This window comes from Micromys minutus, assembly GCF_963924665.1.
Source record: "Micromys minutus genome assembly, chromosome: 11".
In the NCBI taxonomy this organism is placed as follows: domain Eukaryota; kingdom Metazoa; phylum Chordata; class Mammalia; order Rodentia; family Muridae; genus Micromys; species Micromys minutus.
The window spans coordinates 55,643,663-55,655,640 of NC_137980.1; the positions used below are offsets into that span (position 1 = coordinate 55,643,663).

Consider the following 11,978-nt stretch of genomic DNA (forward strand, 5'->3'; position numbering starts at 1 on the left):
ATCGTAGGAGCCCTGGGCTGGTGGTACACAGTAGGCCACTGAGTCACCTCTCCAGTGTCAGTTCTTTTATTAGATGATATTCTCCTGTGTAGAGTTATAGGAAGAGATGGGGGAGAAGAAATAGAGGGAGAAGGAGGGGTGACAGCCAAGATAGTAAAAAGATTTTCTTAATAAAACTGAATAAAATTGAAGTGTGGTTCTCCCTTAAATATTTAAAGCAAACAAAACAAAACAAATCCCAGACATAATTGATGGGCTACAGGCCCAGCACCCTCCAGGCCTACCTATGTGCCTGTAGGTGTGTCTGCATACCTTTGTCTCTTAAGCATATGTTACTGTGGTATTAGAGTATTCTCCTCAGCACCCTGACTTCTGATAATTCCAGTGTCTTTAGTTTCCGGGGATCTGATAATGAGTCAGTTTGCTGTTTCTTAGGTCATTCCCGGTGGCTGTCTTACATGTAAGTTGGTCTCTGTGTATTCCTGTTAACTTGAGGTTAACCTCAAGGACTCTTCAGAGCCTCAGTACTGGATGCTGTGCTGTGTCTGTCCCCTTTGCAGTGAAGTGGAACACCATTCACCGCAGACTGCCTAGGCCTCTTTCTGTGCCCCAGCTGTGTGGGCACCGACATTATAGCTTCTCTGCCCTGCTGGCGGTGGGGCTGACATAGATCCTATGCTCTGGGTTAGCCTGGTTTTCTGAGGAATACTGCTCAAAGATTCAGTTCAGCTTCCAGTTTTGTGTTTGGTTTGAGGTCCTTGGAATGTGGCTTCTGTGAAGATGGTATACAAGGTGTGACTTGGCTCTTCATAGGTTCTCGGTGTCCACAGAGTCCAGGTGCTGGGTATATGTAGGAGCTGTGGGTGTGGTTCAAAGGGCCTGTTCTTTGGGGAATACAAGCCAGGGCTTGCTCCTCTGGAGACAGGGAATACCTTGGGCTTGCCTCCTCCAGGGAGGCGATGCAGCCTGCACAGTTTTTAGCATTCCCAGCTGTGAGCTGGCTTTGAGGCTCTGTTCAGCTTGCTCCTTTCAGGCCTCGACTGACTTCTTCAACTTTGACCACAGGGCTGAGTTACAGAGGCTTTCTGAAGAAAACTTTGTGTTGAAAAGTGACCTGGGGAAGATTCAGCTGGAACTGGAAACTTCAGAGAGCAGAAATGAAGGGCAGAGGTAAGGTGTACTGCAGCCTGTGGGGACTCTAGAATGAGCTCAGGAGGGGCAGGTTGACAGTGGGCGACCTTCTGTGGGTTAGCAGCCCCTAGACTTCTGCACCCTCAGAGCTAACGCAGTTCTAGTGTCCGTATAAGCTGCTACATGACTGGCATCCCGTGGCTCAGGACATGGCATTTGACACTCCTGTGGAAATGCTCCCTGGAGCATTTGAGGGCTGCGACTGCCAGTGTTCAGAGGGGAGCAAAGCCTGGCACAAGCCTGCTGATGGCCACTGTGCTTTTCTCCAACCTTTATTACTGACATCTGACACCAGTGAGTCAGAGCTGGGAACATGGTAGCCAAGGCTATGAAGTGATGTTTTTAATCTGCTTCTTCAACAGGCAGGAAATTGAGGTGTTAAAGAGAGACAAGGAGCAGGCTTGCTTTGACCTGGAAGAGCTCAGCACACAGGTTGGGAACTGACTGGCATGAGTCACCACCTCCATTGCTTTAGTGTCTTGAAGTAATTTTCTCTAATGAAAGGAGACTAGAGAATCTTTTCTCTATAAGAACCAGTTGCAGCCGACCCCAGCTCTCATCAGGCCCCCGGTGAGGATTTAGTCAACTGTTAACAGTCATGAGTGGCATCCAGTCGCCCACAGTCTCTGTATAGTAGTAGCTCTGTGAGTATCTGTCCCCTTGCCTCTTCTCTCAAGGACTTCATTATCAGTTTGCTTTAAAGGACTTCTCCAAGTCTAGTCAACACTCTGGAGTGTTACGGTTAGGATTTCAAGATTTGAATTGTGGGGAGAACATGCCTTAGCTTCTAACAAACTCACAGCCCGTTCCTCATACCTGTCCTCACTGGTTGTGTATGCATTGGCTCCTACACAATTGCATCATCTGGGTAGACTCCGGTGTTCTTCACAGACACTTGACGAGTGTCTCTTCAGGGAACCCCTCTTGCCATGTAATTGTCATGCCATCTTTCCCACCCCCAACCCCCATCTTCCCTCCCTTCCAAAACTGTCGTTTCAGAGTGTAATGTAAGTAGATCTATATAAAATGTGGCCTTTGGGCTTGTCTTTTGTCACACATCACCATTCCCTGAGGAGTTTGGGGGACTCTCTGTAGCAACAGTTTCTCATTATCGCTGTATGTCCTGTGTGTGTTTTTCTAAGTTGTTTTATGACACTGCTCTTAAATATGTCAGCAGACATCTCTCCAACAATTGAAGTCTCTGCTGCAATGTAAAGAAACTTAACCAACTAGTTCATGTCCGTCAGACCATAGTCACATTGCATCAGTGATCCAAAAATTTCAAAGTAAGCAGCTGGTATGTTTCATGCGACTGTTGGGGGGTTGTTGGTTTGTTCCATTTTGTTTTGTTTTTTTGGCATAAGCCACTTTGTCTTGTTTGCAGAGTGAAGGGGTTAGAGAATGAGCCTGGAACATCTCTGGTGACATCCCTCGATCAGTACCATCAGAAACGTAGTTGAGAAGACTTGATAGTTGGGGTGATCGGTGGTGTTCCTAATGTGTCTGTGGGCATGGTGCTTCTCTGTGGAGCCAGGTTCTGGGGAGTGTCCTAGGCAGCATCCTTCTGAACGTCAGCACCCAAGAGGTTCAGGAGTACAGTGCTCCCTGTGGGCCCCATTGAGACTCATGGGGGCACAGGGCGCCTCACTAGGCACATGTCCAGTCACATGGCACACAAGAACCCAGGAACACTGCTGGGGACAGATAAGGAAGTGTGGTCTTCTGGAGTGACTCATTAGCTCTGTTGACCTAGAATACCTGCTTTTCCTCATGACACTGGCTTTTGGAAGAGACTGTCTCCCAGGCTATCCTTGTTCGGCATCTATTAGCTGCTTTCTCGGGATGTCGTACTGTTTGGTCTTAGGTTACCTATGTGACTTGCAAAGCAGAAGAAACTTGAACAAAAAGGTTGGTTAGACCCAGTAGAATCATCTTTGACATGAATCCCTTTATTTTTACATGGACCCAGAAGGCAAGTTCTACAAAGAAAGCTAAAGATTTAGGCTAGAAATTAAGATGGCAGTTGCCTTATTCCCAGATGCAGCTGGCATCTATAGGGTCCTAAGTCCCTGCCTAGCACCAACTTCCCAGGAGCATATATATAAAACCCGAGTCACCAAGAAGCATCAGACAAACCCCAAATGAGTAACTAGTAAGGGGGCTGGGGTTATACTTGTCAGAAATGCCAGCAAGAACCCATGGGACACGGGAACACTCAATTCAGGGACGACTCAGCATGATAGGAGGTGCCAGCTTATTATTTGCTGGGGGAGAAGGCTGAAAACTGTCACCGGGCAGTTGTCAAAACTAGGATTCGTGAGCCATTAGAGCTGCTGTCCTGGTGACAACGATGTGAGGGGAATGTCCCTGCCCTCAGGAAACACCATGGGACTGGGCAGACATGTGTGCATGTGACATATATGCAGTCACATGTGGGTGCTTATAGCAAGTGTGGCTAAGCTGCCATCATGGGTGCCTGGTTTAAAAAGGTGACTTTAAATACTAAACATGAACTAAAGAAATCTGACTATCCTAAGGGAGGAGTATTTCATTTGTTAGTGAAATCAGAGCTTTCCTCAGGAGACAGTGTGAATATATGGCAATACCGAAAGTTATTTCAAGTTTTGCCAAAGAGTGTACCGTTGAACCAAGATATTCTCATACCAGCCTGCCGACAGCTACACTCTGTCCTCAATCTGAGAGTCCACAGAAGGGAACAGTGACATGAGTTATTGAGAACTGAAGACAACGTGCTAACTGCATGGACCACAGCTGAAGCAGCTTCTATGTTCCGTCATGTGTTTAACTGACATGGATCCCCAGAGACATGTTTGTGACCAGCAGTCCTATAAGTATATCATACGTCACACTGACCCACAACTGATGGCTTTGGAGACAGAAGTGTTTGTACGATGAGATCTGGGGTTTTGTTAAAAAACAAAGAGTAGTTCCCAAAGACCTGAGTGGTTAGGTTTCCCATGGTGAAAAAAGTTACATAGGACCAGCTTGTGAGCTGCCATTCTGTCCTACGCCTGTTCCTACACCCTTCACCCCGGCAGTGTTTGATCATCCATTCACTCTGCAGACTGGTTGTAAGAATGAGCAATATGCACAACTTGAAGACGCCCCTCCCCCTTCTGGAAGCCGCATGTGCATATTTGGTAACTGATTGGGGACCTTTTAAAAGATTCTCATACCTTAAGTTAGTTTAAATTATTTTTTCCTACCTACTCTAGTATGTATTGTATATATATACATGGGAGGCGCTTTCATTTATATTCAGGCATGTTTGAAAGCCAGAGCTGTGGGGTATCTTCCTCAATCACTTTTATATCCTAATTTTAAAATTTTTATTTAGCCTTTTTTTTTTTACAGTCCAGATTTTATCCCCCTCCTGGCCCACCCTCTGACTGTTCCATGCCCATACCTCCTTCCTCCCCCCATGAGGATGTTTCTAGCCCTCCTACCCCACACCCCATCAGACCTCCCAACTCCCTGGGGCCTCCAGTCTCTTGAGGGTTAGGTCCATCTTTTCTGACAGAACCCAGACCGGCAGTCCTGTGCTGTGTGTGTTGGGGGCCTCATGTCAGCTGCCTGGATGGTATCCCAGTGTCTGAGAGATCTAAGTTTAGATAAGACTGTTGGTCCTCCTACAGGGTTGTCCTCCTCCTCAGCTTCTTCCAGCTTTTCCCTAATTCAACCACGGGGGTGGGTGGGGGGCGGTTAGCAGCTTCTTTCCCTTGGTTGGGTGTAAATATCAGCATCTGACTCTTTCAGCTGCTTGTTAGGTCTTTCAGAGAGCCATCATGATAGGCTCCTTTTTGGGAGCACTCCATAGCCTCAGTAACAGTATCAGGCCTTGGTGCCTCCCCTTGAACTGGATCCCACTTTGGACCTGCTTTTCCTCAGGCTCCTCTTCATTTCCATCCCCGCAGTTCTTTCAGACAGGAACAATTATGGGTCAGAGTTTTGACTGTGGGATGGCAACTCCATCCCTCACTTGATGCCGTCTTCCTGCTGGAGGTGGGCTCTACAAGTTCCCTCTCCCCACTGTTCTGAGTCTCCCACCTCCAAGGGCTCTGCCACATTCTGGAGGGTCCCCCACCTCCATTCTTTCTGCTGCTCCTCAGGGCTTCAGTCCTACCCCCCCAACCCACACCTAATACCTAATCACGCTCTCCTCTTCCCCTCCCTGTCCCCTTTCCCACCCAGATCCTTCCCTCCCTCCTTCTGTGATTACTTTCTTCTCCCTCCCAAGTGGGATTGAGGCATCCTCACTTGGGCTCTTCGGCTTCTTAACCTTTTTGAGTTCTGTGGATTGTATCCTAGGTATTCTGTATTTTTTTGGCTAATATCTACTTATTAGTGAGTACGTATCATGCTGTCCTTTTGGGTCTGAGTTACCTCACTCAGGATATTTTCTAGTTCCATCCATTTGCCTGCAAAACTTAGGATGCCCTTGTTCTTAATAAGTGAGTAGTGTTCCATTGTGTAAATGAACCACATTTTCTGGATCTCCTCAGGCCCGATTTTAGTACAGAGCCACGTATGCCTCTGTTACCAGGTCCAAGCCACCACCCAGGTCTAACTCTGTTTCCATGACTCCCTTCCCTTGGCGGTTTTCCTCCACCTTCCCTATTGTCTCCATCCTGAGGTGTTTCTCTACCCCAAAATCCCACACAAACACAACTCTACAGCCCAGTAGCTTTTCATACAGGTTTATGTGTTCAACTCTCAGTCCACAAACCCTCTACACAAGATTACATCAAATAGACAAAGATACAAACTGCCCTTCTCTGTGAGATATTAGAACTACAAAATTTTTAATGTCATAGGTATTTAATGCCAATTAAGCCCACCTGGATCTAACTCGTCTTTCTAGACCTCCATTGTTGGAGTTTCTTGCTCCTCCCTCTTCCTCTGACCTCTCTCTCCGCCTCCCTGCCCAGTCACTGGTTTCCCTTCATTTTACTACTTAAAATGGGAAGGTTCAGATGAAGTACCTGACTAGGCAGCCCTTCTTGGGGAAGTGGAATTAACACTAAAATATGAACAGCTTCAAGACAATCTACACGGTTGTACCATTTTGCAATCCCACCAGCAGTGGAGGAATACGGTTGCACCATTTTGCGATCCCACCAGCAGTGGAGGAATACGGTTGTACCATTTTGCGATCCCACCAGCAGTGGAGGAATGTTCCTTTCTTCACATCCTCGCCAACATGTGCTGTCATCTGAGGTTTTTCTCTTAGTCATTATGATTGGGATCATTTTGATTTGTATTTTCTTGATCACTAAGGACTTTGAACATAAATGCTTCTCAGCCATTCGAGATTCTTCTATTGTGAATTCTCAGTTTAGTTCTATACCCCCTTTTTTAAAATTGTTCTCTCATTGAACCTGGTGCTTGTTTTGGCTAGAATGGCCAGTAAGCCTTTGAATGTCCCCTTCTTTATGCCCAGTGCTGGGCTACAGATGCATATGTCATGCCAGGCTTCTGCATCCTTGGTGCAGAGGATCCAAACTTTGCCGTTTACACTGCAAAGACTTCACCCCAGATGAGCCATTACCTCAGCCCTATTATTTTAAGTTGCTTAATATATTTTTAAAATAACCTTGGAGGGAATGATAAAGACTAGAAGGTATCAGAATAATAGTTCGGTGGCTATGATACAGAACAGCCTCTCGTGGCCTGGGTTGTATCATCTTACAGAACACGCTAGAACTTCTAGTTTTTGGCTTAGCTGGCCACTGAGGCTGGATCGTCCCTTGCCCTCTATGCATGAGCCCCTGCTCACTTGTGAAACTTCTTGGACAATTCAAAATGTCTCTAGGAGTTGCAAAATGCCCACAGCAAGTAAAGTCTCCCCTGGTTAGAAAATTCTGTCGTGACTGAGCTGTTTAGATGCATTTTCCTTAAATAGGTGTTTGACCCCCGTGTTCACATATCCTTGTTTCTCAGGTGAATATATAGACAGAATACAGGCTGCCTGCTCACCCCTTGGTCACCCTCCTCTACAGCACTTCACAACCCATGATATCTCCCCTAAGTTTCCGTTGTACATTTGGCCTGGGCACATCAGTTGTAGCTGGTAAGACTGAGAAGTTAGGATGCAGAGATCACATGTGTTTCTGTTCATAGAAACCTGGGATGTGTTCATTTCTGCTCTGCTCTAAAACATGTTCTTCAGACAAAAGTGATACATGTGAATGAAGCAGCTCTAGGGAGAGATTTCCAGAAACCTTCTAGGTCCTGGATACATCCTGTTCCTTAGACTCAGTTTCTTGTTGTATATTTTTATATTGTATAAAGTTCTCCTTTGGAGCTGAAGCTAAGGAAAGTTTTTCCTACTTTAGTTAACTAATTAATAAATTCATAACATGTACATAAAAATGTGTCTCAACTCTTCTTGCTGTAGACTCAGAAATACAAGGTTGAAATGTCACAGCTCAACTGCAGGATCCTTCAGCTGGAAGGAGATTCTTCTGGTCTCCGTACACAGAAGGAAGAAAACCAGACTGCTATCCAGGTGTTAGTGAAGAAGCTGGAGGAGGCAGGGCGCCGGGAGGAGCAGCAGGTCAGGGGCTTAGGCTGTCCCACAAAAGTGATGTTAAAGGGCAAGCCCTCTAGAAATGGGTTCACCTGAGCATTTTTGGCAAAGCCACCAGGATGTAGAAAGGGGGGCAAATTGTGTTTCTGCAGGTCTCAGGAGAGAAAATGGTGGGGTTCTCCAGCTTTCTTAAAGTAAAATAACTAGCAAGAGCCCAAGAGTGCTCCTGTATAGCCCCTGTACATTGGCTTTATAATTTTGCTTGTGAAGGCTAAAGCTAAATGCATTATAGATTAATCTGGAAGTGTTTTTATTGATGTCCTGTTTATAATAGGAAAACAGGACCAGAATCAATGTGAACATCGGCAGTAGGTAAATGAGTAGATGACAGTGCAGCCATTAGATACTGAGTTCTCAAATAGCAGTGTTTGGGAATGATCCAGGTTCCTTAAGGAGGACAGCACCGCAGGACAGTGTCTGCCCTGACACCAGCACAGTAGATGTGCACCTGTATAGAGGAGGGTAAAGAAATTAGGAGTGGGCCTTTGCTCTCAGGGTCATGGGAGATAATTTATCTTGTTTTTCCTTGTCTGTAACTTTCTGGTTTTGTTTCTGTGTGTCAGGCTCTGCTTATAATTGTGAAATGTTTTTGTTTCTATAAACAGGTTGATCAAATCCAAAGCCTGAAAATTGAACTTGAGCATGTGAACGAGGAGTGCCAGCACCTAAGACTGTCACAGGCAGAGCTGACAGAAAGCCTTGAAGAAAGTCAAGGCCAGGTGGGTTGGTTAAGGTGACTGGAGGCACTTAGTCCAGTCCTGGAACATGGGAAATATCAACAGTGGACTGACAGTTACCATGACTCATCCAGACCCAAAATGTTACTAGACCAGCCAGATGCTTCACAGGTGACCAGGAATTCAGGCCCAGAGATACCCCCACTCCATTCACTGTTAACATGGCAGATCAGCTTTGCCTCAGACAGCATCTCTGAAGGGGCTAGCTAGATTCCTGCTCTTGGGTCTCAGAGGTTAATAGACTGCGCTGCTAGCTGGTTCTTTTAAGCTGCCAAGGGTGTTCTGTTTCAGATGAAGCATCCAACATGTGTTTCAGTCTTACCCTTAATTGCTTGATTGAAGGAGTTGACTAAGTTATGCCTAGTCTAATAGCAGTGATTGTAGCCATGCTGAGCTCTGTGGCTCTAGTGCCCTGGTTTTAGAACCTTATAAGGCAGCCAGTTCCATCCATGTCCCCAAACACAATTCCTGTGTATTAATCACACTTTAGGACCTGAGCCATAGCCAAGTCTCAGAACTGTGAATTCCCCAATGTAAGGAAACCAGGTGGGCACATGGCTTATACCTCTCTCTGGCACACGAAGTAGGCTTTGATGGGCAGTGAATAAAACAGAACTGGATCCAACAAGGACCAAAGCTGTTCTGTGGGTTCCAGTCTTTCCCTACCACTTTGTATGGAGACATTGTGGCTAGTGAAAACTTGGTTCTGAGTCCCAGAGGATTGCTGTACAAACAGAGGCAGGTCCCACAACACAGGGAGTGGGCGTTTGTGCTCTCTTTAGCGAGACATAACAGAGAACATAACACTAGCTTCTTTCACTACATCTGGTAATGATTCTGAATTATCAGTCATGCCAATGTGTCCTTATAGCTACACAGTGTCCAGCTGAGGCTGGAGGCAGCACAGTCCCAGCATGGCCGGATTGTCCAGCGCCTGCAAAAACAGATGAGTCAGCTGGTTCCTGGAGCTCGTGTAGCTGAGCTACAGCACCTGCTCAACCTCAAGGACGAGGAGGCTGGGAGACTAAATGCACAGCAAGTGAGTGGGGGTGTGCCACTGCAGGCTGGCTGCTTGGGAGAGGGCATTGGAGGCAAGGAAACAAACAGAACCAAGGGGCATCTTTTAGATGCTGAGGGTAGATTGGGGTCATGGGGAGTTCTCTCATAGTTGAAGTGTAGGAAGCCAGACAACCCTAAAAACCCCTTCAGACAGTCCATAGGTCTTCCTAAACTCATTGTTTTGTCATTCCTTCATAGTCAGCCACCAGTGGGGATCACCAGTGGTGATTGATACCATTATAGAATACCACCATTTGATGTTGGTCGTTTATAATTCAGATTCTGAGGACAAAAAGGTGGTTTCTTCAGAGCCTATGAAAAAATATCACTAATATCTGCACAGATCATCCATCTATACCATGCTCAGATTTCTGCATTTAGCCGTTGTTCACTAAAAAACAAACAACCAAAAACAGGGCACTGTTTATGAGTACATAAACTGATATATAACTTCTTTACAGGAAGAATACAAGCAGCAACTGAAGGCCAGGAAGGACCAGGTGGAGGATGCTGAGGCTCGGTTACACAATGTGGAGTGGCTGCTACAGGAGAAGGTAGAGGAGCTTCGAAAACAGGTGCGCACAGCCTCTTGCCCTTTCTCTACAGACTCTTCTACCTATGGCCCAAAACCTGGATATCCAATGCAGTGATCATTCAGAACCACAAGCAGAAGTGCATAAATTTTCTTTGGTAATTACTGATCCAGGGAGATGATCTTCTCAATGCATGCCATACTGTATTTGAACATGTCAGAGTGTCAAGATGGTGTCAAGATGGACACCATTCATCCTTTGGCTTCTCAGTTATCAGACGCCCTTCTCTAGCCCAGGGTATGTTGTTTAAGTGAAAGCTGTCTCAGGGATCTCACTTTAGAGGCAGAGACAGAAATCTTAGATAGTACAGAAGCTACACTTGAACTGAAGCCCAGGACAGAGGCAGAAGTGTTTCTCTGTGGCAGTTTTCCTGACTGAGGCTAGTGCTGAGAGTCACATTCTAGTCCTGCACTACCCCTCCCTTTAGTCTCAGGCGAGGGGTTACTGCTTGTGTGGCTGAGCTCAAGTGCCTGGTATTTCTGATGTTCCTTCTCACGGCTTGTTTACTGAGTATTTAAAACACAGCAATCCCAGGCAAGGCTCTCGGTTTGTTGTCATAGAACCATCCGAGGCAAGGCACATCTTGAAAGCTGCTACTCAGTGGTACAGTAAGCCAGGCCAGGCCGGCCAGTTCTCACCTCGACTCAAACAAATGTATGAACCACAGCTCTTTCCAAGCACGAGCCAACCACAGGGAGGGCCTCTGCTTACAGTGTTCGTGCCCAGCTTTGACTAACTTCTTGGCTTCACTCATATCTGTCCTTAGAGAGGCTCTCCCCTGGTCATCCTACCCACAATGCACAGCACTCTGGTTCCTTTGCATGTTACTTTGTCTGCCTCTATTATTAGTGTGTTCTGTCCCAGCCGTGGTGTAGCCAGAGTGGGCAAAATGAGAGTTGTCTGTGTCCTCCCTATGGCCTCATGGAGTTCAGTGCTTAAAGCACTGTGCCTGTGTGTCCTAAACAAGGACACAACAAAGGCTACTGTCTGGAGCAATATTGTTTCCATCACTGAGACCTGTCCAGCATCCCTGCACATCATAACTAGCTCAGTCACTGTTTCCTGTGTAGCATCACCAAGGTAGAGTGAACAGACATGAACCAAGTATTCTGAAGGCTTGAAGGTCTCATTGTTTCTCCACATAGTTCTGCAGGTTCTCACCTTCCTCCCTTGTATCAGAGAACAGAAATTATCATTATATCCAGTGTGTGTGTCAGACCTCAGAAATACCAAGGGCGGGGCTGACCTCTGAGCCCACAGGAGTTCACAGGAAAGTGTGGCTCTCTCCCGTCTAGTTTGAGAAGAATACCAGATCTGATCTGCTGCTCAAGGAATTGTATGTGGAAAACGCCCACCTCATGAAAGCTGTTCAGCTCACAGAAGAGAAGCAGCGAGGAGCCGAGAAGAAAAACCGTGTCTTGGAAGAAAAAGTCCGAGCTCTCAACAAACTCGTCAGTAAGATGGCACCAGCGTCACTTTCCGTGTAGAGGCTGCTGCTTCTCAGAGGTCATGTGAAGGGACGTCTTTTTAAGTAATGCTACTCTGATGCCATAATTTTCTATGGCTCACTAGATACACTCCCTAGATGTGAGAATGAGGACTGATTCCTGTTCACCTGACAAACATTCGATGAATGTCTACTATGTGCCAGGTTCTGAGGAAGCAGGCAGGACACAGTCACTTGTGGCCAGTAGTCTTGGGTAATATCCTGGGTTGAAGTCTCTACATTTGATCTTACTGAAAGACTTAGACCCTCAGCAAACAATGGAGAGAAAGTGGCTGAGTACT

General features: G+C 46.3%; 1 protein-coding gene across 1 annotated transcript in view; it reads left to right on the top strand.

The window, feature by feature from the left end:
- Positions 1-11,740, top strand: part of NINL (ninein like) — a gene marked incomplete at its 5' end in the record, with an annotated part of 44,888 nt that extends 33,148 nt beyond the window's left edge. Inside the window, 7 exons of the mRNA XM_080924813.1 lie at positions 1,066-1,170; positions 1,554-1,623; positions 7,610-7,768; positions 8,407-8,520; positions 9,410-9,577; positions 10,059-10,172; positions 11,486-11,740. Coding sequence (XP_080780939.1) covers positions 1,066-1,170; positions 1,554-1,623; positions 7,610-7,768; positions 8,407-8,520; positions 9,410-9,577; positions 10,059-10,172; positions 11,486-11,677 — 922 coding nt within the window. The 3' untranslated portion in view covers positions 11,678-11,740. The remainder of the gene's footprint in view (positions 1-1,065; positions 1,171-1,553; positions 1,624-7,609; positions 7,769-8,406; positions 8,521-9,409; positions 9,578-10,058; positions 10,173-11,485) is intronic.
- Between the last annotated feature and the right edge of the window lie 238 nt (positions 11,741-11,978).